The sequence below is a fragment of the Phoxinus phoxinus genome (assembly GCF_949152265.1).
Source record: "Phoxinus phoxinus genome assembly, chromosome: 4".
Classification (NCBI taxonomy): Eukaryota; Metazoa; Chordata; class Actinopteri; order Cypriniformes; family Leuciscidae; genus Phoxinus; species Phoxinus phoxinus.
Genome location: NC_136879.1, coordinates 43,498,538 through 43,524,403, shown reverse-complemented (window position 1 = coordinate 43,524,403; position 25,866 = coordinate 43,498,538). Strand labels below are relative to the sequence as shown.

Here is a 25,866-nt window from a genome sequence, read left to right as displayed (position 1 = left end):
ATAGTTTTTAAATTAAACACTGCTTTATAAAGGTGATGAAAAAGTTTAGTGTCTATAACTGTAGCAGCTACTAATCGTATTTAGCCAAGACAGATTTGTTTTTTTCTTTATCTTGTCAATGTTGCTGTGACAGGTCTATTAGTCTGCATTTACACGACAACATCATTTTGACATATCAGATTTTTTTGTCCTGTCCGTTTCTATTGTTATCAACAAAGCGACATTTAACTTCTGAATTGGGGGGGGGGGGGGGGGGGGGGTGCCTTCATCCCCGAATACATTATTTGTGTCTTACATTTCATAATGAACTCAGATAAACTCAGCGCCGAACCGTTTTACATCAGTTATTTTACATGAATTGGAATGTGTGCAAAGGATTGTGGGAGATTGAAGAACATGAAGGATACACTTGATGCAGCCTTACTAGGACACAGCCACGGTTTGAGGAACACCCACAAATTATGTAAATGATCCCAGAAATCAGTCTGTGCCCCGTGGTTTAAACACCTCTGATCTCTGAGTTTCTCTTTGTTCATAATGTTTTAGACTGTAATGATTGTACTCAGTGCTACTTACTGATCATTTCTGTATCCAATTAATCTGTTCAGGTTAAACTCCTGCAGTGTCTTCTCTGAGGACAACAACACAAACACTAAAGCTGACCACTGAGACGGGGAGAATTTCACATTACGTAATCCTCCACGTCTCATATGAGGTTCAGCTTCGTTCACTAGAGAAAGATCACCCAGTTCATTCAGACAGTGAAACAGATTGATGTATTTATCTGGAGAGGGATTCTCACTGATCTTTTCTTTAATATAGTCGACTGTTTTCTCAATGTTGTGAGAGCTGTTTGCTGTCTGTGTCATTAGTTCTCGTAAGAGACTCTGATTAGACTTCACTGACAGACCCAGAAGGAAACGAAGGAAAAGGTCCAGATGCCCATTTTTACTGTCTAAAGCCTCATCCACAGCTCTCTGGTGGAGATCAGATAGTGACACTGTGTCTCCATTAGTTGGTTTGGTAATCTGGTCAAACAAATTGATGTTATTGTTGATAAAGGAGAGATGCACATATAGAGCTGCTAGATGTTCCTGAATGCTCAGATGAACAAAGCAGAAGACTTTCCCCTGACACAAGCCCAACTCCTCTCTGAAGATCTGAGTGCACAATCCTGAGTAAACTGATGCTTCTGCCTCATCAATGCCACACTCGCTCAGGTCTTCCTCATAGAAGATCAGGTTGCCTTTCTCAAGCTGCCGATACGCCAGTTTCCCCAGTTTGACAATTATGTCTTCATCTTTCACTTTCTTCTCATAGTCCTTCTCATGTTTGATGTTGATCTGAATGAGCAGGAAGTGTGTGTACATCTGAGTGAGAGTCTTGGGAATCTCTCCTCTCTCTGCTTCACTCCACATCTCCTCTAGAACAGTGGCTGAGATCCAGCAGAAGACTGGGATGTGGCACATAATAAAGAGGCTCCTTGAGGACTTCAGGTGTGAGATGATCTTGTCGGCCAGACTCTGATCACTGATTCTCTTCCTGAAGTATTCCTCCTTCTGTGTGTCACTGAAGCCTCGTACCTCTGTCACTAGATGGACACACTCCGAGGGGACGAGATCCGCTGCTGCTGGTCTGGAGGTGATCCAGATGAGAGATGAGGGAAGCAGATTCCCCACAATGAGGTTCACCAGCAGCTCGTCCACTGAGGCGGATTCAGTCACATCACACAACCTCACATCGCTCTGGAAATCCAGAGGCAGACGACACTCATCCAGACCATCAAAGATGAACAACACTTTATAGTCATCACTGGATATTTCCATTTCTTTGGTTTCAGGGAAAAAGCGATGAAGAAGATCTGAAAGACTGAGTGTTTTGTCCTTCATCAAGTTGAGCTCTCTGAAAGCAAGTGGAAATATGAGCTGGACGTCCTGATTCTCTGTCCCTTCAGCCCAGTCCAGGATGAACTTCTGCACAGAGACTGTTTTTCCAATGCCAGCGACTCCCTTTGTCAGCACAGTTCTGATGGGTTTGTCTTGTCCAGGTAAAGGTCTAAAGATGTCACTGCATTTGATCGGTGTGTCCTCAGTTTCTGCTCTCCTGGACTGTGTCTCAATCTGTCTCACCTCATGCTCATTATTGATCTCTCCACTTCCACTCTCTGTGATGTAGAGCTCTGTGTAGATCTCATTCAGGAGTGTTGGGTTTCCCTGCTTTGATATTCCCTCACACACACACTCAAACTTCTGTCTCAGATTTGATCTCAATGTGTTGAAGACTTCAGCAGGTTTAGAGTCATGGCTGTAAGTTTAAAATACCACATTATTACACAAGTTAGAGAAGTAAATTGTCATAAATGACAAAATTATTTGTTTGTTGTATTATGAGACACAGAAAATCATTAGGTTTCTGAAATGTTTTAATTAATCATGTGTTTAAGTGATGTGTGATGTGTGATGTGAATTGCAGCACCTAATATTCATCATCAACAACAAAAGTCCTACATTTTACCTGTAACCATGACACATGCTTTCATTAAAGTCTTGTGGTTGAATCTCAGGCTTGAACACAGTTGTGTTTTTAACTGGTCTGGATGGAAGATTTGACCTTAAATCAGAATGAAGAGTGTAAAGAATCAGACACACTGATGTAATTGTGTCATTAACTGAGCAACAGACCAACAGCTTTTACAGTGTGTGAATCTATTAACAATACAATACATAAGTTTTACACAAGAGCACAATGATAATCATTAAAGGGTGTTCACCCAAAAATGAAAATTCAGTCAGTAATTACTCACCCTCATGTTGTTCCAACCATGTAAGTCTTTCGTTCATCTTCGGATCACAAATTAAGATATTTTTTATGAAATCTGAAGGCAGTCTCACTCCTCCATAGGCTTTCAGAGGGACCCAAACTCGCCAGCCCAGAATAGTAATTAAAACTTCGTTACAATAGTCCAAGTGACTACAGTGGCTCTGCATTAAGTTTATCATGCAACGACAATACTTTATGTGAGGAAAAACAACAAAAATAACGACTTTATTCCACTATTCATTTCCTTCTCTCTGTGTCTCTAGGTAGTTCACGTAGTGTTTAAGCGCAGCGCGTCTGTGTTGCACGTCACCACGTCTAGACTCACTAGACTTACTATGCCGACGCAGGTCATGTGTGTGACGCGTGGTGACGCACAACACAGACGCGCTGCACAAAAACACTACGTTAACTAACTCGAGGCCCAGAGAGAAGGAAATGAATAGTGGAATAAAGTCGTTATTAGGGCCCAAGCCTTGAAAAGGCGAAGGCCCTATTGTTTTCCTTCGGATTATTATTATTATTATTATTATTATTATTATTATTTTTCTTACGACTATTCGGGCACTTTTGGGTCTCTTAACGTGCTCAAAAACTCTTGAAACTTTGCACAAATGTCAGAACCCGCGGCCATTAGAGCCGGACTGAAGCTGGTACCCGGGCGTGGCAGGGGGGCTCGACAGCGCCCCCTGGAACGCGGTCCAAAAACTTGGTCCATAAATCAAACACGCTTGCGTGTAATAATATGAAAATCGATATACTTATAGATCTCATCGGTTCATATATCCTTCGTGCTTTTACTTTTTACGCCAGCCCAACAGGAAGTCGGCTATTTAGGGTAGTTTAAAAACGCATGTTCTGGCATTTGAAATACTCCTCCTAGAGAATTCATCCAAACACCACGAAACTCGGTCAGCATGAAGTCAAGACATGGAGGATGAAAAATTGCCAGGGGATTTTTGATATCTCGAACGGTTTGGCCGTGGCGAGGAAACAAATTTATGGCGAATATTGGAAACAGGAAGTGTGTTATAACATCCTCATACATTAACTGATCTTGATGAAACTTCAGCAGTGTGTTCGCTGTAAGAAGCCGATCACATGGATGTGACTATTGTGAGTCAAAGTTATAGCGCCACCAACTGGCAGCAGGAAGTGTGTCACTTTCAAAATGCTTTGAAATCACCCTCTTATTTTTACCGATTTGCTTCAAACTTCATCTGTATAATGTAAACACACGGCAGATGTAGACCTGTGAAAGGATTATTGATATCTTAAATACTGTTGCCATGGCAACGCATCAAACTTTAATATTCTTTTTTAAAGTTTTTGAAACTCTTAGCATACTTGAAATTGCATGAAACTCGACAGACACTTTACATTTATTGCCTAGTACACTTGTGCAAAGTTTCAGAAACGGGCGTGGTAAGGGGCTCAGTAGCGCCACCTTTAGTCAAAAATGGGGTATTAGTTTTACCTACAGTAACAAAAATCGGTATTTATATTTATCTCCCCGAGCCGGACAACTTTCTAATTTACAGTCATTAGCTCCGACAGACAGGAAGCCAGATATTTTGGTTTGAATGTGATTTGATGGGAATTTTGCCAGTCTCTCTCAGTGTCTGTGTGTGTGAGAGAGGAGGGGGGCTTTATTTTAACCCTTTCTCTGCTGTGTGGGACTTCTCGGGCACTTTTGGGGCCCTTAACGTGCTCGAAAACTCTTGAAACTTTGCACACAGGTCAGAACCTGCGGCCATCAGGGCCGGCCTGAAGCTGGTACCCGGGCGTGGCAGGGGAGCTCAACAGCGCCCCCTTGAACGTGGTCCGAAAACTTGGTCCATATATCAAACACGTTTGCATGTAATAATATGAAACTCGGTACACATATAGATCTCATCGGGCCGAACAACTTTCGTGCTCTAAGTTTTACGCCAGAACAACAGGAAGTCGGCTATTATGGGCTGTATGAAAATGCATGCCCCTGGAATTTGATATACTCCTCCAAGAAAAATTATCCTATCGCCACCAAACTCGGTCAGCATGAAGTAAAGACATTGAGGACGCTAAGTTGCGGACGGATTTTTGATATCTCGAACGGTTTGGCCGTGGCGAGAAAACGAAGTTATGGCGAGAAAAGAGAAACACGATGTGTTATAACGTCTTCATACGTTAACTGATCTTGATGAAACTTCAGCAGTGTGTTTGTTGTAAGAGGGCGATCACATGGATGTGACTATTGTGAGTCAAAGTTATAGCGCCACCAACTGGCAGCAGGAAGTGTGTTACTTTCAACATACTTTTGACTAAAGTGGGGGGGTTATTTTTACCTACAGTCACAAAACTCGGTCTGTATATTGTGCTTATCGATCCGGACAACTTTCTCATTTACAGTCATTAGCTCCGACCAACAGGAAGTCAGATATTTTGGTTTGAATGTGGTTTTGTCTCTCTCTGACAGAGTTCCCCCTGCCATTCTCTGTGTGTGTGTGTGTGTGTGTGTGTGTGTGTGGAGGGAGGGAGGGAGGGAGGGCACACACACAGACAGCCCCCCCTTTTCTGTGTGTGTTTGGAGGGGTGCAGAAAGACACTTATACAAGCTCTAAAGCAGACTTCTTCTCGACAGTCAAAGCGGGGTTACGTTATTGCCCGTCGTGCACAGGAACCCGAAAGGCAACGGGGTGGCGGCTTTTTATATATATATATATATATATATATAAATAAATATAGCTGCAAGCAGCGATGGAGGGCCCAAGCCGGTGGCAGCGCCAGCCCGGTGCCTTTAGTGTAACTAAAGGCACCAGGGTGGCGGTGCCACCGGCTTGGGCCCGTAATCGCTGCTTGCAGCTATATTTATTTATATATATATTTTTTGTTGTTTTTCCGCACATAAAGTATTGTCGTTGCATGATAAACTTAATGCAGAGCCACTGTAGTCACTTGGACTATTGTAACAATGTTTTAATTACTATTCTGGGCCGGCGAGTTTGGATCCCTCTGAAAGCCTATGGAGGAGTGAGACTGCCTTCAGATTTCATAAAAAATATCTTAATTTGTGATCCGAAGATGAACGAAAGACTTACATTGGAACAACATGAGGGTGAGTAATTACTGACTGAATTTTTAGATTTTTGGGTGAACTAACCCTTTAATAGACGGAAACTTGCAGGATTTTAAGAATTATTCTATTCAAATCCAGATCATTAAACTGGTGTATATTAATAATAATTTCATTAAAAAAATCTTTTACAGAAATCTTCTGTCTTAGGAAAGACCAGGGACTGTTGTTACACTTTTAAATTAACGTCAGTAACTCAGTGGGGTTTTGCAAAACCTTTGATTATTTTGAGAAATTAACTTACTGGTTTGCATATGGTAAGCTTGATTCAGAAAATGTACCAAAGTGACTGAGAAAAACGGTAATATTAGGAATTATTAAATTCAAACAAACAAATTGAAAACAACTATAGAATTATAGAATGATTCAACTCAGGTGAACATCAACCTCGATCACATGACTCTTTTCAAAGGCACAATGGAGGACGAAGACTCAACCAACTTAAGAGACAAATGTTTGCTGACCTTTAAAGATAAACCACCTTTATGGAAGTAAAATCATGACAAATGTTTTTGAAACAAAAAAGCATGTTGAATTACACTACTTGAAAAAATATGCATTGCATTAACCCTGCTTGGATTTTACTGCATTGTATTTTTAGGGCTTACATTTTTATGGGCTGAAATTCAACATGGTTGTATATTTACGCTGTGAATATTTCAATTCAAAACATTTTACACACATTTTCATTATTCAAATTTCAATAATTCATATTCACCTTTCAGATTTCACTTCCAAAATATTAATTCTGTTTAAAAATAAACAGTCCATTTTATCCATTTTATTCATTTCATTCGGTCCATTTGACTTTGCTTCCACAAATTCAGTGGTTCAAATTCGACAGAAAATTCGACTTTTGACATCCGGGAACGGCAGGAATATCAGTAGATTGCCGATTGATAATCTCCATAGCTGTTAGTCGCCCTCACCAACAGGTGGTACAAGTGCAGCTGTTGACCTCTATGCTGTTGACGAAGAAGACTAGAGCAACGGGTAGAGAGACTCATACATTTATAAATACGGATTTACAGAAATGGAGCAAGCGGTCAGTATTTGTGATGATTATCAGGGCCAGTAATAGCTATACGTTATATGGAAAAGCTAATAAAGACACAAAAACTGTGTTTACATTTAAGTCTTCACAGTTAGTTTTGTACATGTAAGCAGCTTTCTCTACCATGATTATAATGTTATTCCCCAATGCTGATGTACACATAAACGTTAAATCTGAGGCAGTAGATATTTCTCTCGGTTGTTTAGTTGCAGCTGTGCTGCAGAACTGGGGATTCCCTCAATACATCATTCTCCAGGATTCCCCTACTGTTGGACTCTTAATGCTTAATGGACTAATACAGTGATATCAAAGACCAAACTCGCACCTTATTGGGGATGTAGGCTATACTAGATATAGGAACAGGCAAGCTGACTCAGAATATGAACATAACGCGCAAAGTTTCACGCTAAGCAATTCCCAGTGAAATACTGGCATACAGTTAGCTTGACACTAGATATTCGACATTCACACATTTAGGGACCGTCTCTAAAGTTACACACAACATTGGTACACGTTTACTACCCGTTGCTCTAGTCTTCTTTGTCGACAGCCGCTTACACCCCCTGCTGGTGAGGTCGATTAATAGCAGATAGATTATGATTTGGTAATCTACTGATATTCCTGCCGTTCCAGGATGTCAAATGTTGAATTTTCTGTCGAAATCGAACCACTGAATTAGTGGAAGCGATTTTGTAAAGCGAAATAAAATGGACCGAAAATTGCCTGTCGAATATTATAGGTTGTATTTTTAAACAGAATTCATATTTTGGAAGTGAATTGTGAAAGATGAACATGGATTATTGAATTTTTAATAATGGAAATGTGTGTGAAATGTTTTGAATTGAAATATTCACAGCTTAAATAAGCCTTCAACAAATCTGAACCAGCGGTTAAATCCACAAAATTTTACACCTACTCCATTTACAAAGACATCCAGTCATGGTTGAAAAATAGTTCCAAAATAATAGTTGGATGGACGTCTTTGACGTTATCTGTTCTGTGTTACATATTTGTATAGATTTATGCCGTCCTACCGCGACTATTTTTGGCCAGGGACACGACATTGCCGCCAGAGCAATGTTTGCTGGGATTATATAAAGTTGGAAAAATTCTCAGCTTACATTTACTTGATGTCATTGTCATTGCTAGTATTAGACTGACTGACTGACTTGATAAATGTTGCTTCTAATTCAAAAATGTCATACTATAAGCACTTTTATAGAAATGAAAGGGGAGAGCGGGGCACAACCTAACACTTTTTGACTTTCTCAGTTTGTGTAAATCCACTTGGGGTTCAGAGTGTTTATTTTTACCACATTAATTTTACACGTCTAGTACAATCATGTGGTTTCGTTTCATTAATACTGTAATGATTCCTGTCTTGTGTTCCCCTTGTCTTGTGTGGACTTTTGTTATTTCCTGTTCTGTGCCATGTTTTGTAGTCCTTTGTAGTTTTTCTTGTTTATTAGTATCCCCAGGTGTTTCTGATTAGCCATGCCCCATTGTTATCTTGTTTAGCTTGTTAGTCTCTGTATTTAAACCCTGTGTCTTAGTTTAGTCTTTGTGAGTTCTTGATTTCGACTCTGTAATGTTGTTTGTTCTGTTCCTGAATCCTGTTCCCAAGTCTGAGTCTGTCTGTCTAGTTTTGAGTTTATCTAATAAAGCTGCTGCACGTGGATCCTGCTTCCTCCTTTGAGTCAACCCTGCATCGTTACAAATACAGTGTATAATTTTTTTCATAATTTATCCCAAAAGAATGGAAGTGAAATGTGACAACATGCCCCATAGGTGGGGCAGATTGTAACACGACCAAATGACAGATTAAAATGTTATCTGATCTATAAAATAAAAAAAACAAGACAAACTAAAATATTTTGTCAATAAAATACAATTATTAACTTTTTCATATAAAAGAATGGCATTTTTTAATAATAAAAAATAAACCGATTTTTGAGTTTGCGAAAAAACACACTGCAAACACACTATACAGCATAGTTCAAAACTTAATAATTTCTGAACATTTACTCTCAGTCTTTATTCAGCCTTTTCTCGTGGTTTCTCAATAGATTTAAAAAAACGTGTTAATGTGAATTATATCGCTAACATCATAGAATATCATAGTTCTAATAGGGGCTCATTGTAATGCAGTGTTACAATGCCTGTGCAACTGGGATTTACACCCTGACAGTGTCTTCTGCTGGTTAGATCAAAACTGCTAAATAACATATTGGAGATAAATTTTTCTCATTTTATATAAACACTAAAAACTGAAATGGAAATCAACTTCAGTAAGAAATTTACTTTTGCTATGGTTAAATGTTCAGCGATATCTTCCAACGATTTTTTTTTTATTTCTGCGCTTTTTGTCTCTATATAGTGTTGATATGGCAACTAGTAAATAAACTAAGGGTGCGTCTCAATCAGCTCAGTAGTCAGGGCAGTGAGGGCACTGATCAGGGTGTCGGCCATTTTAAGGTGTAAAAACCTTCGTTTGCAAAAAAGTGCAAGCATGTGTGAAAGTATTTAAAACAAGTGTGTTACAACTAGCCCTGCGTTAGGTTGTGCCCCGCTCACCCCTATACCTGAGATCAGACGGTGTGTTTCCACTCTTAAACTCTATTGGGCGATCCATAGAGAGGTTACTCTTCATAGACACACAGCTGGACTCTGGGTTTGAGCTCTTCTGCTGGACTGAACTGGAACAGAGAACAGATTCAGTTTAATCCTTTAGATTACTGTGTTTCTGTAAATGTTTATATGATCTCTGTGTGTGTGTGTGTGTGTGTGTGTGTGTGTATGTGTGTGTGCTCTTGTTTTTGTGATTTATGAGGACACAAATCTGTATAATGACATGCGTATTACACTCGTATTACAACTTAAATGTGATTTATGAGGACATTGCATGAGTCCTTATAATTCAAATAGCTTAAAAAACATAAAAAACAATGTTTTATTAAAAATGTGTGTGTATCGCAATTTTATTGTTATCTATGAGTGACGTAATATCCATTTCAAGTGGACGCGTGGAAGCGACATCAGACTGACTGAAAAGCCCTCGCGCTGCTCATATGCTGAGAGAGAGATAATACAGTAGAACTGCACGATTCATCTTTAAAATACTGTGATCTCCATTCAAACACCCACACAATTTTCTTCAAATTCGTCTGTCTATTAAACCTTTGACAAAATCATATCACAACATTTTAAATCTGTGTTGGCGCTGCCGCTGATCCAGAGAGAGATGTCATAAAACAGCTTAATAGAAGTACTGGGATACAATTTTAAAGTTCAAATATAAACACAGATGTCTACGGTAGCGATCAAAATAGTCAAGTCAAGTCAAGTCACCTTTATTTATATAGCGCTTTTTACAATACAGATTGTATCAAAGCAGCTTCACAGTGATAACATGAAAATAATACCAAAAACCATTTCATCATCGTCCATCTTTAAGGCAGATCTATAATATTGTTGAATATTAAATGTCCCCAACTAAGCAAGCCAGAAGGTAAGGCAACAGCGGCAAGGAACCAAAACTCCATCAGGTGACAGAATGGAGAAAAAAAATAGAGTAAATCAGCTTTTGATAGAAACAATCGCAAATCGAAATTCTTAACAAAAATCACAATACATCAAATGGGCACCCAAGTATCGTGATAATATTGAATCGGGAGATAGGTGCATCGTCCCAGCCCTAGTGTGTGTGTGTGTCTGTGTGTGAGTGTGTGTGTGTGTGTGTGTGTTATTTTATATTTTTTCTTTGATGTAACACAATATTTAAAATTGCTTGTTGAAATTACCTGCATACTGGAGGGAAATCTCCATCTTTGGATCCTTGTGAATCAGCCATGGTGAAGCTGTAGGTGAATCTGATGAGTTTGATCTCCTCCACTGACTGAAAAAAAACCATCAACCAGACACTATTTAGCTGAACATATCTGGAATGTGGGAGAAAAGGGATCATGTGACTGCGTTAACTCAAGCTCAGAGAATCACACACATCACCAGAAACCTTGAAGTGAAAGAAACCCTTTATTAAAGATTTCATATCAAACAATCACGTACAATGTCCTCCAGAGATTCATATGAGGAAGTCACACATGAACACTCACCTTGATCAAACTTTTACGACAGATCTCAAATCCTCCAGCTTTAACATCATAAATATACATAAATATACAAATTCCTGCGTAAACATTTCTATTAAAACACTTTGATGCTCTGTTTTTCCGTATCGTATTGGTATTTTACCTGCTTGAAATGTCGACAGGTGTTACTTTCACTTTAGTAGACTGTCAATGGAGGTACATTTTTATATGTAACTTTTTTTGTTCAAAATTCATTAAATGTATATAATGAGCGTGGACATTATGAATCCATCTTCCAACCGGTGTTGTTGTCGTATCTTGAATCACGGTAAGCCTATAATATTTATATTCTGACTATTTTAAACCGCTGTGGAGTAGCACAGTACCTGCGTGACTCGCCATAGACATAAACAGAGAGAAGTAGAACCGGCTACAATGCTCTTATGCAAGACGCAGCATTTTGTTTATTAACCGCTAAAGCGCCAAAAGTTACATAGTTTAATGCCTTTAAAAATATTAGCTTAATCACTTAATATTTCATGAAAGTACTTACTATTTTGACGTTGGTTCCTTGTTAATGTATCATGTTTTCTTCTTCACGGCACAGTCTGGAAAATACCTTTAGTTGAACTGAACTTTGTGTTCAGAAAAGAGTATGTAGTCTAACAGGTTTTTCTGGATTCGGCACATGATCTACTCTGACTGGAGAGAGAAAATAAACCACAGAACAGCACCATCAGTCCCTGAAAAACATGAATCCTGCGGGAAAATTCTTATTCATGTTCTCAAATCAAAACATACATTTACTCTATAAAATACAGGGTAAGATTAAGTGAGATACCCTGGAGTAAGATACCAAAATACCAAACAAACCTCAAAAAGACAAATGTTAATACAATTTCAAGAAGTCCAAATAGCAGCAACTTTCTTCATAATGTGCACTTTACTGTGCAATACATCGAGGTGAAAATCTGTCTCTGTCACGATACACACACAGGAAAAGATACAATCCAAAAGCAGTATTTGTTAGGTAATCCGTATACCACACGTTACAAGACACAACTACAAAACAAAACGACGACAGCGGGCTGTTCAGGGACGGCCTCCGGGATGACAGCGGGCTGTTCGGGGACGACAGCGGGCTGCTCGGGGACGGCCTCCGGGACGACAGCGGGCTGTTCGGGGACGGCCTCCGGGATGACAGCGGGCTGTTTGGGGACGACAGCGGGCTGCTCGGGGACTGCCTCCGGGACGACAGTGGGCTGTTCGGGGACGGCCTCCGGGACGACAGCGGGCTGCTCGGGGACGGCCTCCGGGACGACATTGGGCTGTTCGGGGACGGCCTCTGGGATGACAGTGGGCTGTTCGGGGACGGCCTCCGGGACGACAGCGGGCTGTTCGGGGACGGCCTCCGGGACGACAGCGGGCTGTTCGGGGACGGTCTCGGGACGACAGTGGGCTGTTCGGGGACGGCCTCCGGGACGACAGCGGGCTGTTCGGGGACGACAGCGGGCTGTTCGGGGACGACAGCGGGCTCTTCGGGGACGACAGCGGGCTCTTCGGGGACGACAGCGGGCTGTTCGGGGACGACAGCGGGCTCTTCGGGGACGACAGCGGGCTCTTCGGGGACGACAGCGGGCTGTTCGGGGACGACAGCGGGCTCTTCGGGGACGACAGCGGGCTGTTCGGGGACGACAGCGGGCTCTTCGGGGACGACAGCGGGCTCTTCGGGGACGACAGCGGGCTGTTCGGGGACGACAGCGGGCTCTTCGGGGACGACAGCGGGCTCTTCGGGGACGACAGCGGGCTCTTCGGGGACGACAGCGGGCTGTTCGGGGACGGTCTCGGGACGACAGTGGGCTGTTCGGGGACGGCCTCTGGGATGACAGTGGGCTGTTCGGGGACGGCCTCCGGGACGACAGCGGGCTGTTCGGGGACGGCCTCCGGGACGACAGCGGGCTGTTCGGGGACGGTCTCGGGACGACAGTGGGCTGTTCGGGGACGGCCTCCGGGACGACAGCGGGCTCTTCGGGGACGACAGCGGGCTGTTCGGGGACGACAGCGGGCTCTTCGGGGACGACAGCGGGCTCTTCGGGGACGACAGCGGGCTCTTCGGGGACGACAGCGGGCTGTTCGGGGACGACAGCGGGCTCTTCGGGGACGACAGCGGGCTCTTCGGGGACGACAGCGGGCTCTTCGGGGACGACAGCGGGCTGTTCGGGGACGACAGCGGGCTCTTCGGGGACGACAGCGGGCTCTTCGGGGACGACAGCGGGCTGTTCGGGGACGACAGCGGGCTCTTCGGGGACGACAGCGGGCTCTTCGGGGACGACAGCGGGCTGTTCGGGGACGGTCTCGGGACGACAGTGGGCTGTTCGGGGACGGCCTCCGGGACGACAGCGGGCTCTTCGGGGACGACAGCGGGCTGCTCGGGGACGGCCTCCGGGACGACAGTGGGCTGTTCGGGGACGGCCTCTGGGACGACAGCGGGCTGTTCGGTGACGGCCTCCGGGACGACAGTGGGCTGCTCGAGGACGGCCTCCGGGACGACAGTGGGCTGCTCGTGGACGGCCTCCGGGACGACAGTGGGCTGTTCGGTGACGGCCTCCGGGACGACAGTGGGCTGCTCGAGGACGGCCTCCGGGACGACAGTGGGCTGCTCGAGGACGGCCTCCGGGACGACAGTGGGCTGTTCGGTGACGGCCTCCAGGACGACAGTGGGCTGCTCGAGGACGGCCTCCGGGACGACAGTGGGCTGCTCGGGGACGGTCTCCGGGACGACAGTGGGCTGCTCGTGGACGGCCTCCGGAACGACAGCGGGCTGTTCGGGGATGGCCCCCGGGACGACAGTGGGCTGCTCGAGGACGGCCTCCGGAACGACAGCGGACTGTTCGGGGACGGCCTCTGGAACTGGAACGGTCTCTGGATCAGCAGACGTGACGTGAACAGTCTCTGGATCGGTGGTCTCTGCGGAACGGGATTCTGGCATGGTGGCCTGGGGAATTGATAGCGCTGAGACCCGTGAAAATATTTTACTTTTTAAATAAATGTATTTATTTATTTATTTAGTCCTCACATTCTTTCCCTGTGTGACACACCTGAATTAAAGGCTCATTATGCAAGCTCATTATGCGGGGTCATTAAGGGGGCCATTGTCTTCTCAGGTGTGAACCACTTACTATACATGATGGTGTTAGATCAGTCACGCCCCTGCGCATATTGCCTTCCCAAACAAAAAGTGTTTTACAAAATGTAAATCAATGTATTGTTTTATGTGAATGATTAGGCAGGATGATTTTCAGATAATTTTGAAGGAAAAACTCTAAGCGACAACATCCATTACTCAAAGGTATTGTTAACACATATTTACTATGTGTTTTGTTGCGTTATTTCAGACACTTTATTTTTTTGTTTTTTGAATAACCATGCATAAACATTATTCTCTCAAAAATACAAACATGTACATGCATGTTGCTCACATATTATGGTAGCTCTGTTTATGATAAATATAGTGTAATTACACCTTTGCCATTAATATGTTTATAAGCAACTGAAAAAAGCAAAAAATGTCAGGGCATGTCAGAACATCTTAAGGACCCCAAAAACACCTTGGTCCCCAGAGGGTTAAATGTAAATACAGCAGCAGAAACATAAAAATGCATTGTTAAAGGTGCAGTGTGTAATTTTTAGCGGCATCTAGTGGTGAGATTTGCGAATTGCAAACAGATAATCACTTACGTCCTATCCCTCCCTTTTCAAACTCGAATGAGAAGCTATGGTGGCCGAAGTAGGATAAAAGATGTCGTCGTCTGAGTCTGAGTCAGCAGAGAGTAGCAAATCAAGCAATGAGGTTTCTTTATATTATATATCAAATTATATGTAGCCTACTTAATTATTCACTAAAACCACATGTTATTGCGATTGTAATTTTTACTTGTTCATCATTGTGTTAGTATTTTATTCACTAACTTTACCATAGCTTGTTTCCATGCTAGTAAGATAAGAGCTATGGATAAGAGCATCAAAGCAGCTGTAAGGGGAAATATCTAACATTATGTCCAAGGCGTCGTTCAGACAGGATGTTTTTCTCCACGTTTGCAGAGTCAGGGACAACCTGAGTATGTACCGGAATATGAGGGAAATAGACACGCATTCATGCGTGACAAAAAAAAATCTTTAACTTTTAGCAGGCAAAATATTTTTTAGTAATTCTGTGAATTACACTGGGCAAATCAAAAGTAACCGGATGAAGAAGGGTTAGCTCTCCACGGAACATAAAATATTCATTTTATTTACATTTTTCGTGTTCGCAATAATGAGGAAAAAACAATGTTTTTGACAAGACGTGACAGTTCTCCCTTACAGACGCGACCGCGGCACTAAAATACTTAAAACGTCCAGAGAGACTTCAAAGAAGGCACAAAGCCTTTCTTTAAAGTGAATTTCGTTTTGTATTAATTGTATCTTAATTTTAATCAATTTTTCATCAACAAATTGCCTGGATTTAATAAATAAGAAGTAAATATAGCAGACAATAGATAATCACGACATGGAGGCGCGTGAACTGGAGCGCGTCTCATAAATTAACCGAAACTCAGCGTATAAGGTGGTCTACTTCACAGACCTGAAAAATATATATATATTGAAATGTCTACTTTTAAACAGAACAATTCAAAATGAAAGAAAACAGACTGCTCTCTGCTTATGTAATCCGTATGAAATGTGCATTCTCTCTGGCACATTCACTAGGCTACTGCGAAGATTCACTAGGCTACTGCATCGTCAACTTCATGTTTATTGATAAACAATTAAAATGTCTCCTTGCTATATTTGACATTCATAATCATTGCTTTTGCCGGAGCTTTGTGACAGCTTTTAGGCACTTTATCGGCAGCGCCGCCGCCACCCGTCACCACTGCATCAAAAACATGATGAAAAACATGAAAAATACCACCTAAACATCGCCTAGAAAGAAAACACAGAACAAATAGAGTAGCCTAATGTGAATACGTCCATCTCGCGAATATGCAGTCTTCTTCATGCCACAGAGGCCGAAATCATATGGCACTCCAGTAAAAAATAAATCGCTATACAAATATATCAGACGCAGCCAGTCTTTATTTACAAACTTGGACACCACACGCGGGTATTGACTGACCACGATCAGGTAACTTAGCCTACTTGCATTTTTTTTTTTTTTTTTACAATTAAAAACTAAAAGTGTGTTGTAACGCAAGCGTTAGGCTACTGAACATGTACCGAGTAAAATATTACTGTGATGTAATGTATTCGAGTGATGGCTTTCCAAAGGAACCGGAGCTGTTACCGAGGTTTGTATTTATAAAGTTATACTTTATTATACAAGGTTATTAGCCTATATTCCGACCTGTTTGCACTTTATGACAAACCACAGCACACAGTGATTTCTGGCTTCATCATACTTCCTCTTCTTCTAAGCAGATTTACCCTCCGTCGGCTCTTGTCCTAAACAATATCTGCGTCTTTTTCTGCTGCTTCTCATTCAAGTTAGTGACGAAACGCGCACTGTAGCGCTGTTTGTTCGCTGTCGGCTAAGGTAGAAACATGACGTCACAATATGTCGATCTTCATGGAAGGGGGTGCCCACGCTCATGTAGATATAAATGACTCATTCTAAGGTAATAAAAACATAACGGTTCATTAAGTAAGGTCTTTATACACCACTGAAAACATAGTTATGGATCTTATATTGCATTTCTGTCAATAGATCATCAGAAATATTACACATTGCACCTTTAACTCTTTTTTCTTTCTATGTTTCAGGAACTACCGAATACACAACTGATGGGTATACTTTTCTTTACCGTTCCCGGTTGAATTAATCTTCCACCTATTTTTGGGGGTCGGCTGAGCCTCTGCCTTCGTCTTCAGGCAGGAAATGCAGAGTCCGGACCCTCAGATTGCGAGCTACGGACAGGGCCTACGCCAAATAACTTTATATCATAATATTGCTTGCTGGGCTGGTAATAAATGAGTAATTGTTACAGTATTTATTCTCCCGTCTTTCTGGTAGAACTGGTTTGGGATTTGGGGAATCTTTCGTCTGGGGCAGCTCAAAATCTTCAGTGTATACCGGCAATAGATTGAATAAATCTTTTTATTCTGGGAGACTTTGAGCTTTGTAAGTTTAACGATCTTATACATGCACAAACAGCTACATAAGACACTAAAGAAAAAGGAAACCATGAAAATGCATCATATGACCCCTTTAACCCTCTGGGGTCTAAGGTGTTTTTGGGGTCCTTGAGATGTTTTGACATGACCTGATATTTGTATTTTTTCAGTTGCTTATAAACATATTAATGGCAAGGGTGTAATTACACTCTATTTAGCACGAACATGACTATCATAATATGTGAGCAACATGTATGTACATGTTTGCATTTTTGAGAGAATATTATTTATGCGTGGTTATTCAAAAAACTCAAACTTAAATGTTCTGATATAAGACCACAAACGACCAACTTCACATATTCCCACAATACTTTTGACTAATGGATCTTGTCGGCTAGAGTATTTACTTCAAAATGATCTGAAAATCATCCGGGCTAATCGTTCACATTAAACAATAGATTGATTTAAATTTTGTAAGACACTTTTTGTTTGGAAAGGCAATATGCAGGGGGGCGTGAATGATCCAACAAGGTCATGAATAATGTCCTCATTCACACCTGGAGACAAAGAAGACCTGCTAATGCTGCATACTAATGAGCCTTTCACTGAGTGTGTCACTGAGCCACACAGAATGCAAATAATGCAAAGACAACACACACACACACACATATATATATATATATACACATACATACATACATACACACACACATCTACAGAATTGGTTCAGAGTTGGAAACATCTTGAAAAAAAAGTGTATTTTTCCACAAACTGTGTAGGCCTATGCTTGCAAATTGTATAATATCCAAGGTAAACATTTCTAGTAATTGTGCAGTTAATTCTCATTCGTATTTTCAGAAAGTTTTGGATTATGTAGGCTATCCTCTCCCCAAATTTGTCACTAATAAAACACAAAAATAATTTAAAGAGAAGGCTTATATTGACCTTTTAAGATTTTGTTTGCACCTTGGAAATTAGGTTTTGATGTGGCAGTACAAACTTTATAATCTATCCAAAACAAAATGTTGTCTTTCATATTTCGTCTGTAACATATCGTCTTTTATAATATAGCCTATATTAGGGCATAAATGTTAATTTGCAGTTTAAAATGTTGCTTATACAAAGACATTTTATTTCAACGTATTCAGTCGATTTTTACTCATCTCAGTAGGCAATAGATATTTCATTCACACACACAGACACGCGCGAGCTGTAACGTTAGTAAACAAACGCATGCACATGTGCCGTTCATTCATTCAAACACAGAAACGCGATTCAAATTTAAACAGTCTTTTGCGGATTACAGACACCAGTTCATATCGCGATTAGAACAAAGCACTTACTGATGATCTGCAGCTGGATCCGTTGTTCGGCTACTCCAGCACGTTTGAGGTAAAATTTACAGGATTATCACGATATTATTATTCCTCACAGCGAGCGTGTTTTCCAGCTGTTGTGGGCGTTGACTGGTTTGCATGTGTTGCTTCAGATCATCTGCGTTTGAATAGCGCGCGCTCTCGATGGGCGTGTCACATTAGCGGAGTAATGAGCTGGCAGAAAGATAATGAGGACGGCTGATCTCTCGCTCTTTTTATATAGATTACATAAACAGAGAATATTTGTTTTAGATTTGAATTAGATAATTTAAAACTACACACTTAAATGATTATAAAGATATATAGCTCATGTCTGAGTGAATAGTATTCGCTGAGTTTTGTTTGAGTTTAGAGAAGTGCTTCAGAAAAAAAGTTCACGAAGACGGAGAGGCAGAAAGCACTCCCTGTTTACTTTCTTTATTTTACAAAAGCACAATGTTTTATTTCTATTGTAAGTGGACACATAAAAAAGTAGACATTTAACAGCTTATTTTTTCATATTTCTTAAGTCTGTATGACCAAAACCGACGGAGTATTTTAGGTCTATTTTGCTGCTATGTAAAAAAAAACGAGCAAAACGCGCCCGCGCGTTTGCCGACCTCAGGGGGTTAATACATTAATAAATGTAATGCAACTATTATTAAAAACATGATGTATTAACTCAAGCTTCCATTGTTTTCTAAAAGTGAGCTTGAACTGTTTTTTCTTCTTCTCATAATTATAAAAAAACATATTTCATTAGTCTCTGTCTTCCTCTGCTGTTACAACACAAACACAGAGATATTCAGGCTCTTTATTTACTCTGTAACAAAACTCCAAGCTTAATGGGGTACGGTGCGTTTATACAAATAAAATGGTTAATCTATGAATGATAAACTGTAATTTGCTGCTGTGAAATAAATGGTGTTTCCCTGCCACCTCATCAGGTCTGTCAGAAGATCGTTGAAATCTAAATAAAGTCGTAATTTATCTTCAATCTCTGTTGATTCTGTTGACTGTGAGTCTCTGTAGTGGATCCTTATATACCTTTAGATGGTCATTAGAAGATCAGACTGTCATCTAATACCTAAAATAAAACACACACACAGTTACATATGCAGTATGAGATATTATGTATGTCACATCTTTTCATAAGAAAACAACTAGATAATCTATATTAATTAATTCTCAAAGATGATATTATAGCTTCTATCTGATGCTCAAAGTCACTTTTCAAAATCAAAAGGACATGAAAGGTCACTTTCATACAACGGACAGCTGATACAGAACCAGCTGAAATTATCATTTCACTACAAATTTAATATCAGTTAACAAACAACTCAAATCTCAGATTATCATACACATAATTCACAGTTTAAAGTGCAGAGACCTACAGACACCAAAGCTGAATTTTAGACTCATTATCTGATGATCTCAGACATAATATTCACACACACACACACACACACACACACAACACGGTTTTACTGAACCTGGTAAAATGTCATTTTATTTCTAGTGAGTAAAACTTTCTAGCCATTTCAACGTTAAATGAAAATATGATGAGGAAAATCGTTAAAAACTATTCTTACTCTAGTCTCTCCAGTTTATAATGTGGATCATCCTTCAGATCCTTCAGCAGCTTCACTCCTGAGTCTCCTAATTTATTCGCATACAGATTCATTACTCTCAGATTTGAGGGGTTTGATTTAAGAGCTGAAGCCAGAGCAGCACAACCTTCATCTGTGACACCACAATCCTTCAACCTGTAGAGAACAATGACACACATTAAACCTATATACAAAGATAAACATAACAATGCTTTCAATATGAAATGTATACAAATACTCATTAGTTCACGTTGTTAAAATACATCACTTAGGATTAGGGGATAAAATATACAGTTTGTACAGTATAAAAATGAAAAATAAAACATCGAAACCAAAGTGTGCACGCGCGTGTGTGTGTGCGTGCTTAATGTATTTGTAAACATTTTAAGGAATTCTTAATACTAATGTAATTAATGTTGAATAAAGGCTGTATAAAAGCACTTACTGAATTTTTATTTATTTCCGTGACCTAATCTTAAGTGAGAACTATTCATGGTTAATACATTGTTAACAAAGCATTATCTAACTCTTTACATAAGAGCTAATTAAACAATAACACTTTGTTAATTACAGTGACAATGAATGAAGGACTCACTATTTGTATATAGTTTCTTAATATATTGACAAAAGCTTATATACTATTATATAATATTCATTAAGTATAAATATTTTGAAAATGATTTCTAAGCGCTGTGTTACTATATACTTGTGATAAAGTGTTACCATTATTTGAAACTAGTCGCCATTAAGTGGAATTGTTCCTTTTTATGCCATGGTGTGATTTTTCTTTTTCAAAAAAATAAAGGTGAATTTGTCTGATAGCATTTTTTTTTTTTTTTTTATAGATATGGTGATATTTTGTCATCGTGTGTTATTTTGGCCATGAAAATCATGTAGTGATAAATCTAATATCGTAACAGTTCAGGTGAAACACACACCACTTTCCTCTTTTCAGCTGCACACACACATTTTGAGGCAAAGCTCACGCTTTTACAAGGGTCTGTTTGCACAAGCATTACAAGGCAAGTTGATTTACATCAAACATTTGTGCTTTTTTTAAAAAAAACCTCTTCACTGTAACCTGCATCTGTTGTCTGGTTTGTAGTTCATCCGGTTTATTTAGCTGTTAGTTTTACTTTCTTTTGGGAGATAATAATATATGAAGATGTAAATGTTCCTCTTCAGGGAGTCTCCTCATCGTTGGCTTCTACCGCCAGCAGGATCTGACGGTTCAAGCAGGAATCTGTGGCTGAACAACCGCATGGGGTTTACGCCAAAGTTATATTGTATACACTATCTACATATTAATCCTTATTCACTCTGAATCTTTATGGTAGAGATGATCTTACCCCAGTAACTCCAGTTTACAGTGAGGATTCCCCAGTCCAGCAGACAACAGCTTCACTCCTGAGTCTCCTAGATTATTCTTATACAGATCCAGTTTTCTCAGGTGTGAGGGGTTTGATCTCAGCGCTGAAGCCAGAGCAGCACAACCTTCTTCTGTAACACCACAATCATACAACCTGTAGAAAACAATGACACACATTAAGCCTATATCCAGATAAACATAAGACTTAAAAAATAAATAACATAATGCTGTCAATATGACATATATTATAAAATCTTATTTAAAAAATCATTATTTCTAACGAAAGTCCCTATAGAACATGGAAACCCAACGTGTGTGTATGACAGATTGAAATATGTATTTTATAAATCCTTAAATCGGTGAAACATTGACATCACTATAGTCACACTATTTCAAATGTGTGTATAAAGTTTATAAAATGTAAATAATTAATTTGTATGTAATTTTGTGTTCATCTGCGATCTATTAGTTTGGCACAATGCGACGTGCAATCGATTAACCTGGTCTTGTTAAACACTAGGGGGAGAACTCCACATAAAGTTTGCAGTAGGGAAACATCAGCGAGTTTTGTTTAATCCTCTCCCCCTCTATTCAGGTATTAATTCCAATTATTTGTTAATTTAATGTTGTATAATGTTTAAAGGGCACCTATTATGCCCCTTTTCACAAGATGTAAAATAAGTCTCTGATGTCCCCAGAGTGTGTATGTGAAGTTTTAGCTCAAAATACCCCACAGATAATTTTTTACAGCATATTTAAATTGTTTTTTTGGGGGGGGGGCTGAGAAAAACGCTCTGTTTTAGTGTGTCTCCTTTAAAAGTTAATGAGATGCGGCTCCACGCAGAGGGGGCAGAGCCTAACCAGCACGCACTCAGAGCCAGGACAATCTCATCTCACAGAAAGATGATAATATCAAAACAGAAACTCACAGTAACGGTGTTCGAGTCAGACAATAATGCCCACAGAGCTAGAGAATATATGCTGAATAGAGATATAACAGGTATGTTTATTTTAATTACGTTACTTATGCCATCTGCTCCACTATTAACACAAGCCTGCTGTAGTAGACCCCGTCTGAATGATGACCAAAATATACTGATGAGTTCAATTAAGTTTATTGTACATCACACAAAAGATGAAGCGTTAGTTTTACTGCAGAAAATCACTGTAAGAATAAACACTGTATAAGAAGTGCGCATTAAGTCTTATCCATAAACTCTCTCTCTCTCTCTCCCTTTCATTATCATGGAACATAACGTTACACAGCGAAGTACACAAAACACTCGTTACAACTAACAGTAAACAAATATATACACACCTTTTCAGTGTGTGCTTTATAAACTGGTAAACTGTATATCTGTAAAACGACTCGATGAGCTCGAGCTGTCATAAAGTGCTCGCTCTCACTTTAATTTCTGCTGTGATCAGTAGCATTAGTCCTGTCACTCCGGAGACTGTAAGCTGGATCACGAGAGCAGTTGTACTGATTAATCCTCGAGTAATAACGAGAGTAAATAAAGACTGCTATGTTTATTCTAACATCCAAAAAACAAAACACCTTAATCGCTTTCGGAGACATTCTACAGCTGCTCCAGCGTTGAAACAATGGCGGACTGTGTCCAGCTCACTTAGGGCAGGTCTATGCTCAAACTGCAGTGTCAATCAACAGTCGTGGGCGGAGCTTGTGCAATTCTACGTCACATTGATTCTGAGAACAGCTCGTTCTGAGACAGTGCTTATGATTTATGGGGATTAAAAAAAAACACTGGTTGGATTTTTATCATTATAGGGTGGTTGTGTACACACACTGCCAACACACATTTATGTTCAAACACCATGTAAAAGTGAACTTTGCATAATAGGTACCCTTTAAGAGTGTGCAGATGTGAGTATTCTATCGATTGTGTGTTGAGTTAAAAGTTTTAATAGCTCATTGGTTCAGAGGTGCATGAGCTCAGTACTCCATTTTGAGCATTAATGGCGTACATAAGGGCCCAAGACCACATATAGAGAACATTTAGTGTGTAATGTGTGTATGTGGTATGTATGTTTGTATTTAATGTTTAATTCTGTATATTTAGTGCTGATTGTTTGATTCACGGGTGAATTTCATTGAGAAATGTGAAAAGTGAATGAGAAAGATCATTTTAGAGATCTATGCATTCTCAGATAAAACAATTACTTAAAAGAGTGTATTTATTACATGTTTAGAATATATTGGTACTAGTTTATGTATCTATCTAAGGAGTTAATATCCAGATAATTATAAAAATCCTTAATCATATTTTTTGTACACTTTAAATAGTGTTATGGATTAGAAGTGCTCATTATTCACAGCACGTGACCAACTGTTACATATGTGTACGTTTTCAGAAAGAATGTGAATGATGCTGTTTTTGAAAAGTAGTTTATTTTCAATTGCTACAAATGATTCCACATTAAGGTCGCAGTGGGGAAACCTCAGCGAGTTTTGTTTAATCTTCTCCATTGGTCTGTGTGTGCGCGTGCATGTGTGTTTGTGTGTGTGTGTGTGTGTTTGTGTGTGTGTGTGTGTGTGTGTTTATTGTCATTGTAAACATTTTAAGGAACACGTGTGTGTATTAGGGCTGGAAGAAAAAATGTATTCAACGAACTATCGTGTTTTTTCTTTGTTTAGATTTTTCTTATTCCAGAATTGATATTGATTTAAATTATTATCTTTATTTTTGTCCTTGCTTATAGATGAGGTTGACAGAAGTTAGCCACTTTTGTTCCAACAGAGAATTAAATGTGTCAAAATTTGAGTGTTGAGTATCTGACGGTCCAAGCAGGTATCTGTGGCTGAACCACCGGATGGGGTTTATACCAAAGATATATTGTATACACTAGTTACATATTAATCCTTATTCACTCCGAGTCTTCATGGTAGAGATGATCTTACCACAGTATCTCCAGTTTGCAGTGAGGATTCTCCAGTACAGCAGAGATCAGCTTCACTCCTGAGTCTCCTAATTTATTATATGACAGATCCAGTTCTCTCAGGTGTGAGGGGTTTGATCTCAGAGCTGAAGCCAGAGCAGCACAACCTTCATCTGTGACACCACAATGACACAACCTGTAGAAAACAATGAAACATTATTCACTCTCTCAGATCAGACACACAGATCGAATCAACAGACTTCATAATTAAAAAAAGCACAGATCACCATGTTTGATGTAAGTGAGATTCACCATGTTATTTGTTTGTGTTTGTGTGAGAGAAAAGCTTATATAAAACGTATATAAAAATTGTTTATATCACATTAAATAATGTGTAAAGATGGTAAAAAAATCGATGTGATGGTCATTAAGGATAAATGCATCTTTTTCTTCATGTACTAAAGACCAGACTGTGCTTAAAGTAAAGAGTGTTAAATGTTAATCATATCAGGTCTGAGGATCAGCTCATGTGTTCAATCATTTACAGATCAATCACTCAATCACCTCAACTCAAGAAAGAGAGATTGAACACTTGAACACAGAAAAAAAGGATTTCTTACACTTCATTTACACAGATGTGATATTAAAATGAATAGTAATCATGTCGACTCCCAATTGTTTTAATGAATGTAATTAGGACTGTCACGATTCGTCGATAAAATTCAAGTATTCAATAAAATAAAATAAAAACTTTGATTGCAATTTACCTGTGTCGAGTAACCGGCAAAATGTAACCGGCAAAACAGTTGTTTCGTTTTTTTTTTTACAGGGACCAGATGAGAGACAACTGATGGAGTCCTGCTGACTTAAACACATGATTCTCTGTACATATAGGCCTACATAGTAAAATGAAAAATCGAACAACATGGAAATGACAGGTATGTATGACACCTATGTTTCAGGAATGGCACAAAGGTGTGATCAGTGTGTTCAATAATGTGCTTTTTTGTCCTTTTTTGGGTATCTTTGGATTATGTTGTGTTGTAAATAAATCCCAAAAATCAAAAAGCCATTTTTTTTTAAATGCAGTCATTCTTTGTGCAAGGTTGCAAGGTTCCCCATAATGATATGGCCTGAGAGCTCCTAATAGGGCCATTATGGCATAAAGTCTTCTTCTCAAAAGCTTTCTTACACAAAACATGTCTTACAAATTTTAAATCAATATATTGTTTTATCTGAATGAGTATGCAGGATGATTTTCACATAGTTTTGAAGCAAATATTCTAGGCTACATGATAACATTTTCAAAGTCTTGTGAAGAAATAATCAGTATGGGTATTATGACCTTATTTCAGTGACAATTTTTTTTTCATAAACCACGCATAAACATCATTATCTCAAAACTAC

At 39.8% G+C, this 25,866-nt stretch overlaps 3 protein-coding genes across 13 annotated transcripts in view; 1 reads left to right on the top strand and 2 right to left on the bottom strand.

The window, feature by feature from the left end:
- LOC306997687 (NLR family CARD domain-containing protein 3-like) overlaps positions 1-11,967 on the bottom strand; it is a 31,685-nt gene extending 19,718 nt beyond the window's left edge. The window contains exons 1-5 of one of the 3 annotated variants that reach the window (XM_079611063.1): positions 11,628-11,967; positions 10,787-10,881; positions 9,569-9,682; positions 2,515-2,610; positions 577-2,304 (exon numbers count right to left, since the gene is read on the bottom strand). In XM_079611063.1, the coding sequence (XP_079467189.1) occupies positions 577-2,304; positions 2,515-2,610; positions 9,569-9,682; positions 10,787-10,836 (1,988 nt within the window). In that variant the 5' untranslated portion in view covers positions 10,837-10,881; positions 11,628-11,967. Of the gene's footprint in view, positions 1-576; positions 2,305-2,514; positions 2,611-9,568; positions 9,683-10,786; positions 10,882-11,237; positions 11,488-11,627 lie in introns of those variants that run through there. The other 2 variants (XM_079611061.1, XM_079611062.1) reach the window with 2 other exon arrangements.
- LOC306997685 (NLR family CARD domain-containing protein 3-like) overlaps positions 1-25,866 on the top strand; it is a 377,651-nt gene that overhangs the window by 77,777 nt on the left and 274,008 nt on the right. The gene's annotated exons all lie outside the window — the stretch shown is intronic.
- LOC306997683 (NLR family CARD domain-containing protein 3-like) overlaps positions 19,006-25,866 on the bottom strand; it is a 34,663-nt gene continuing 27,802 nt past the window's right edge. For 7 of the 9 annotated variants that reach the window (XM_079611045.1, XM_079611048.1, XM_079611051.1 and 4 more), the window contains 4 exons: positions 24,482-24,655; positions 21,542-21,715; positions 20,175-20,348; positions 19,006-19,669 (listed from right to left, as the gene is read on the bottom strand). In XM_079611045.1, coding sequence (XP_079467171.1) covers positions 19,663-19,669; positions 20,175-20,348; positions 21,542-21,715; positions 24,482-24,655 — 529 coding nt within the window. In that variant the 3' untranslated portion in view covers positions 19,006-19,662. Of the gene's footprint in view, positions 19,670-20,174; positions 20,349-20,381; positions 21,442-21,541; positions 21,716-24,481; positions 24,656-25,866 lie in introns of those variants that run through there. The other 2 variants (XM_079611049.1, XM_079611050.1) reach the window with 2 other exon arrangements.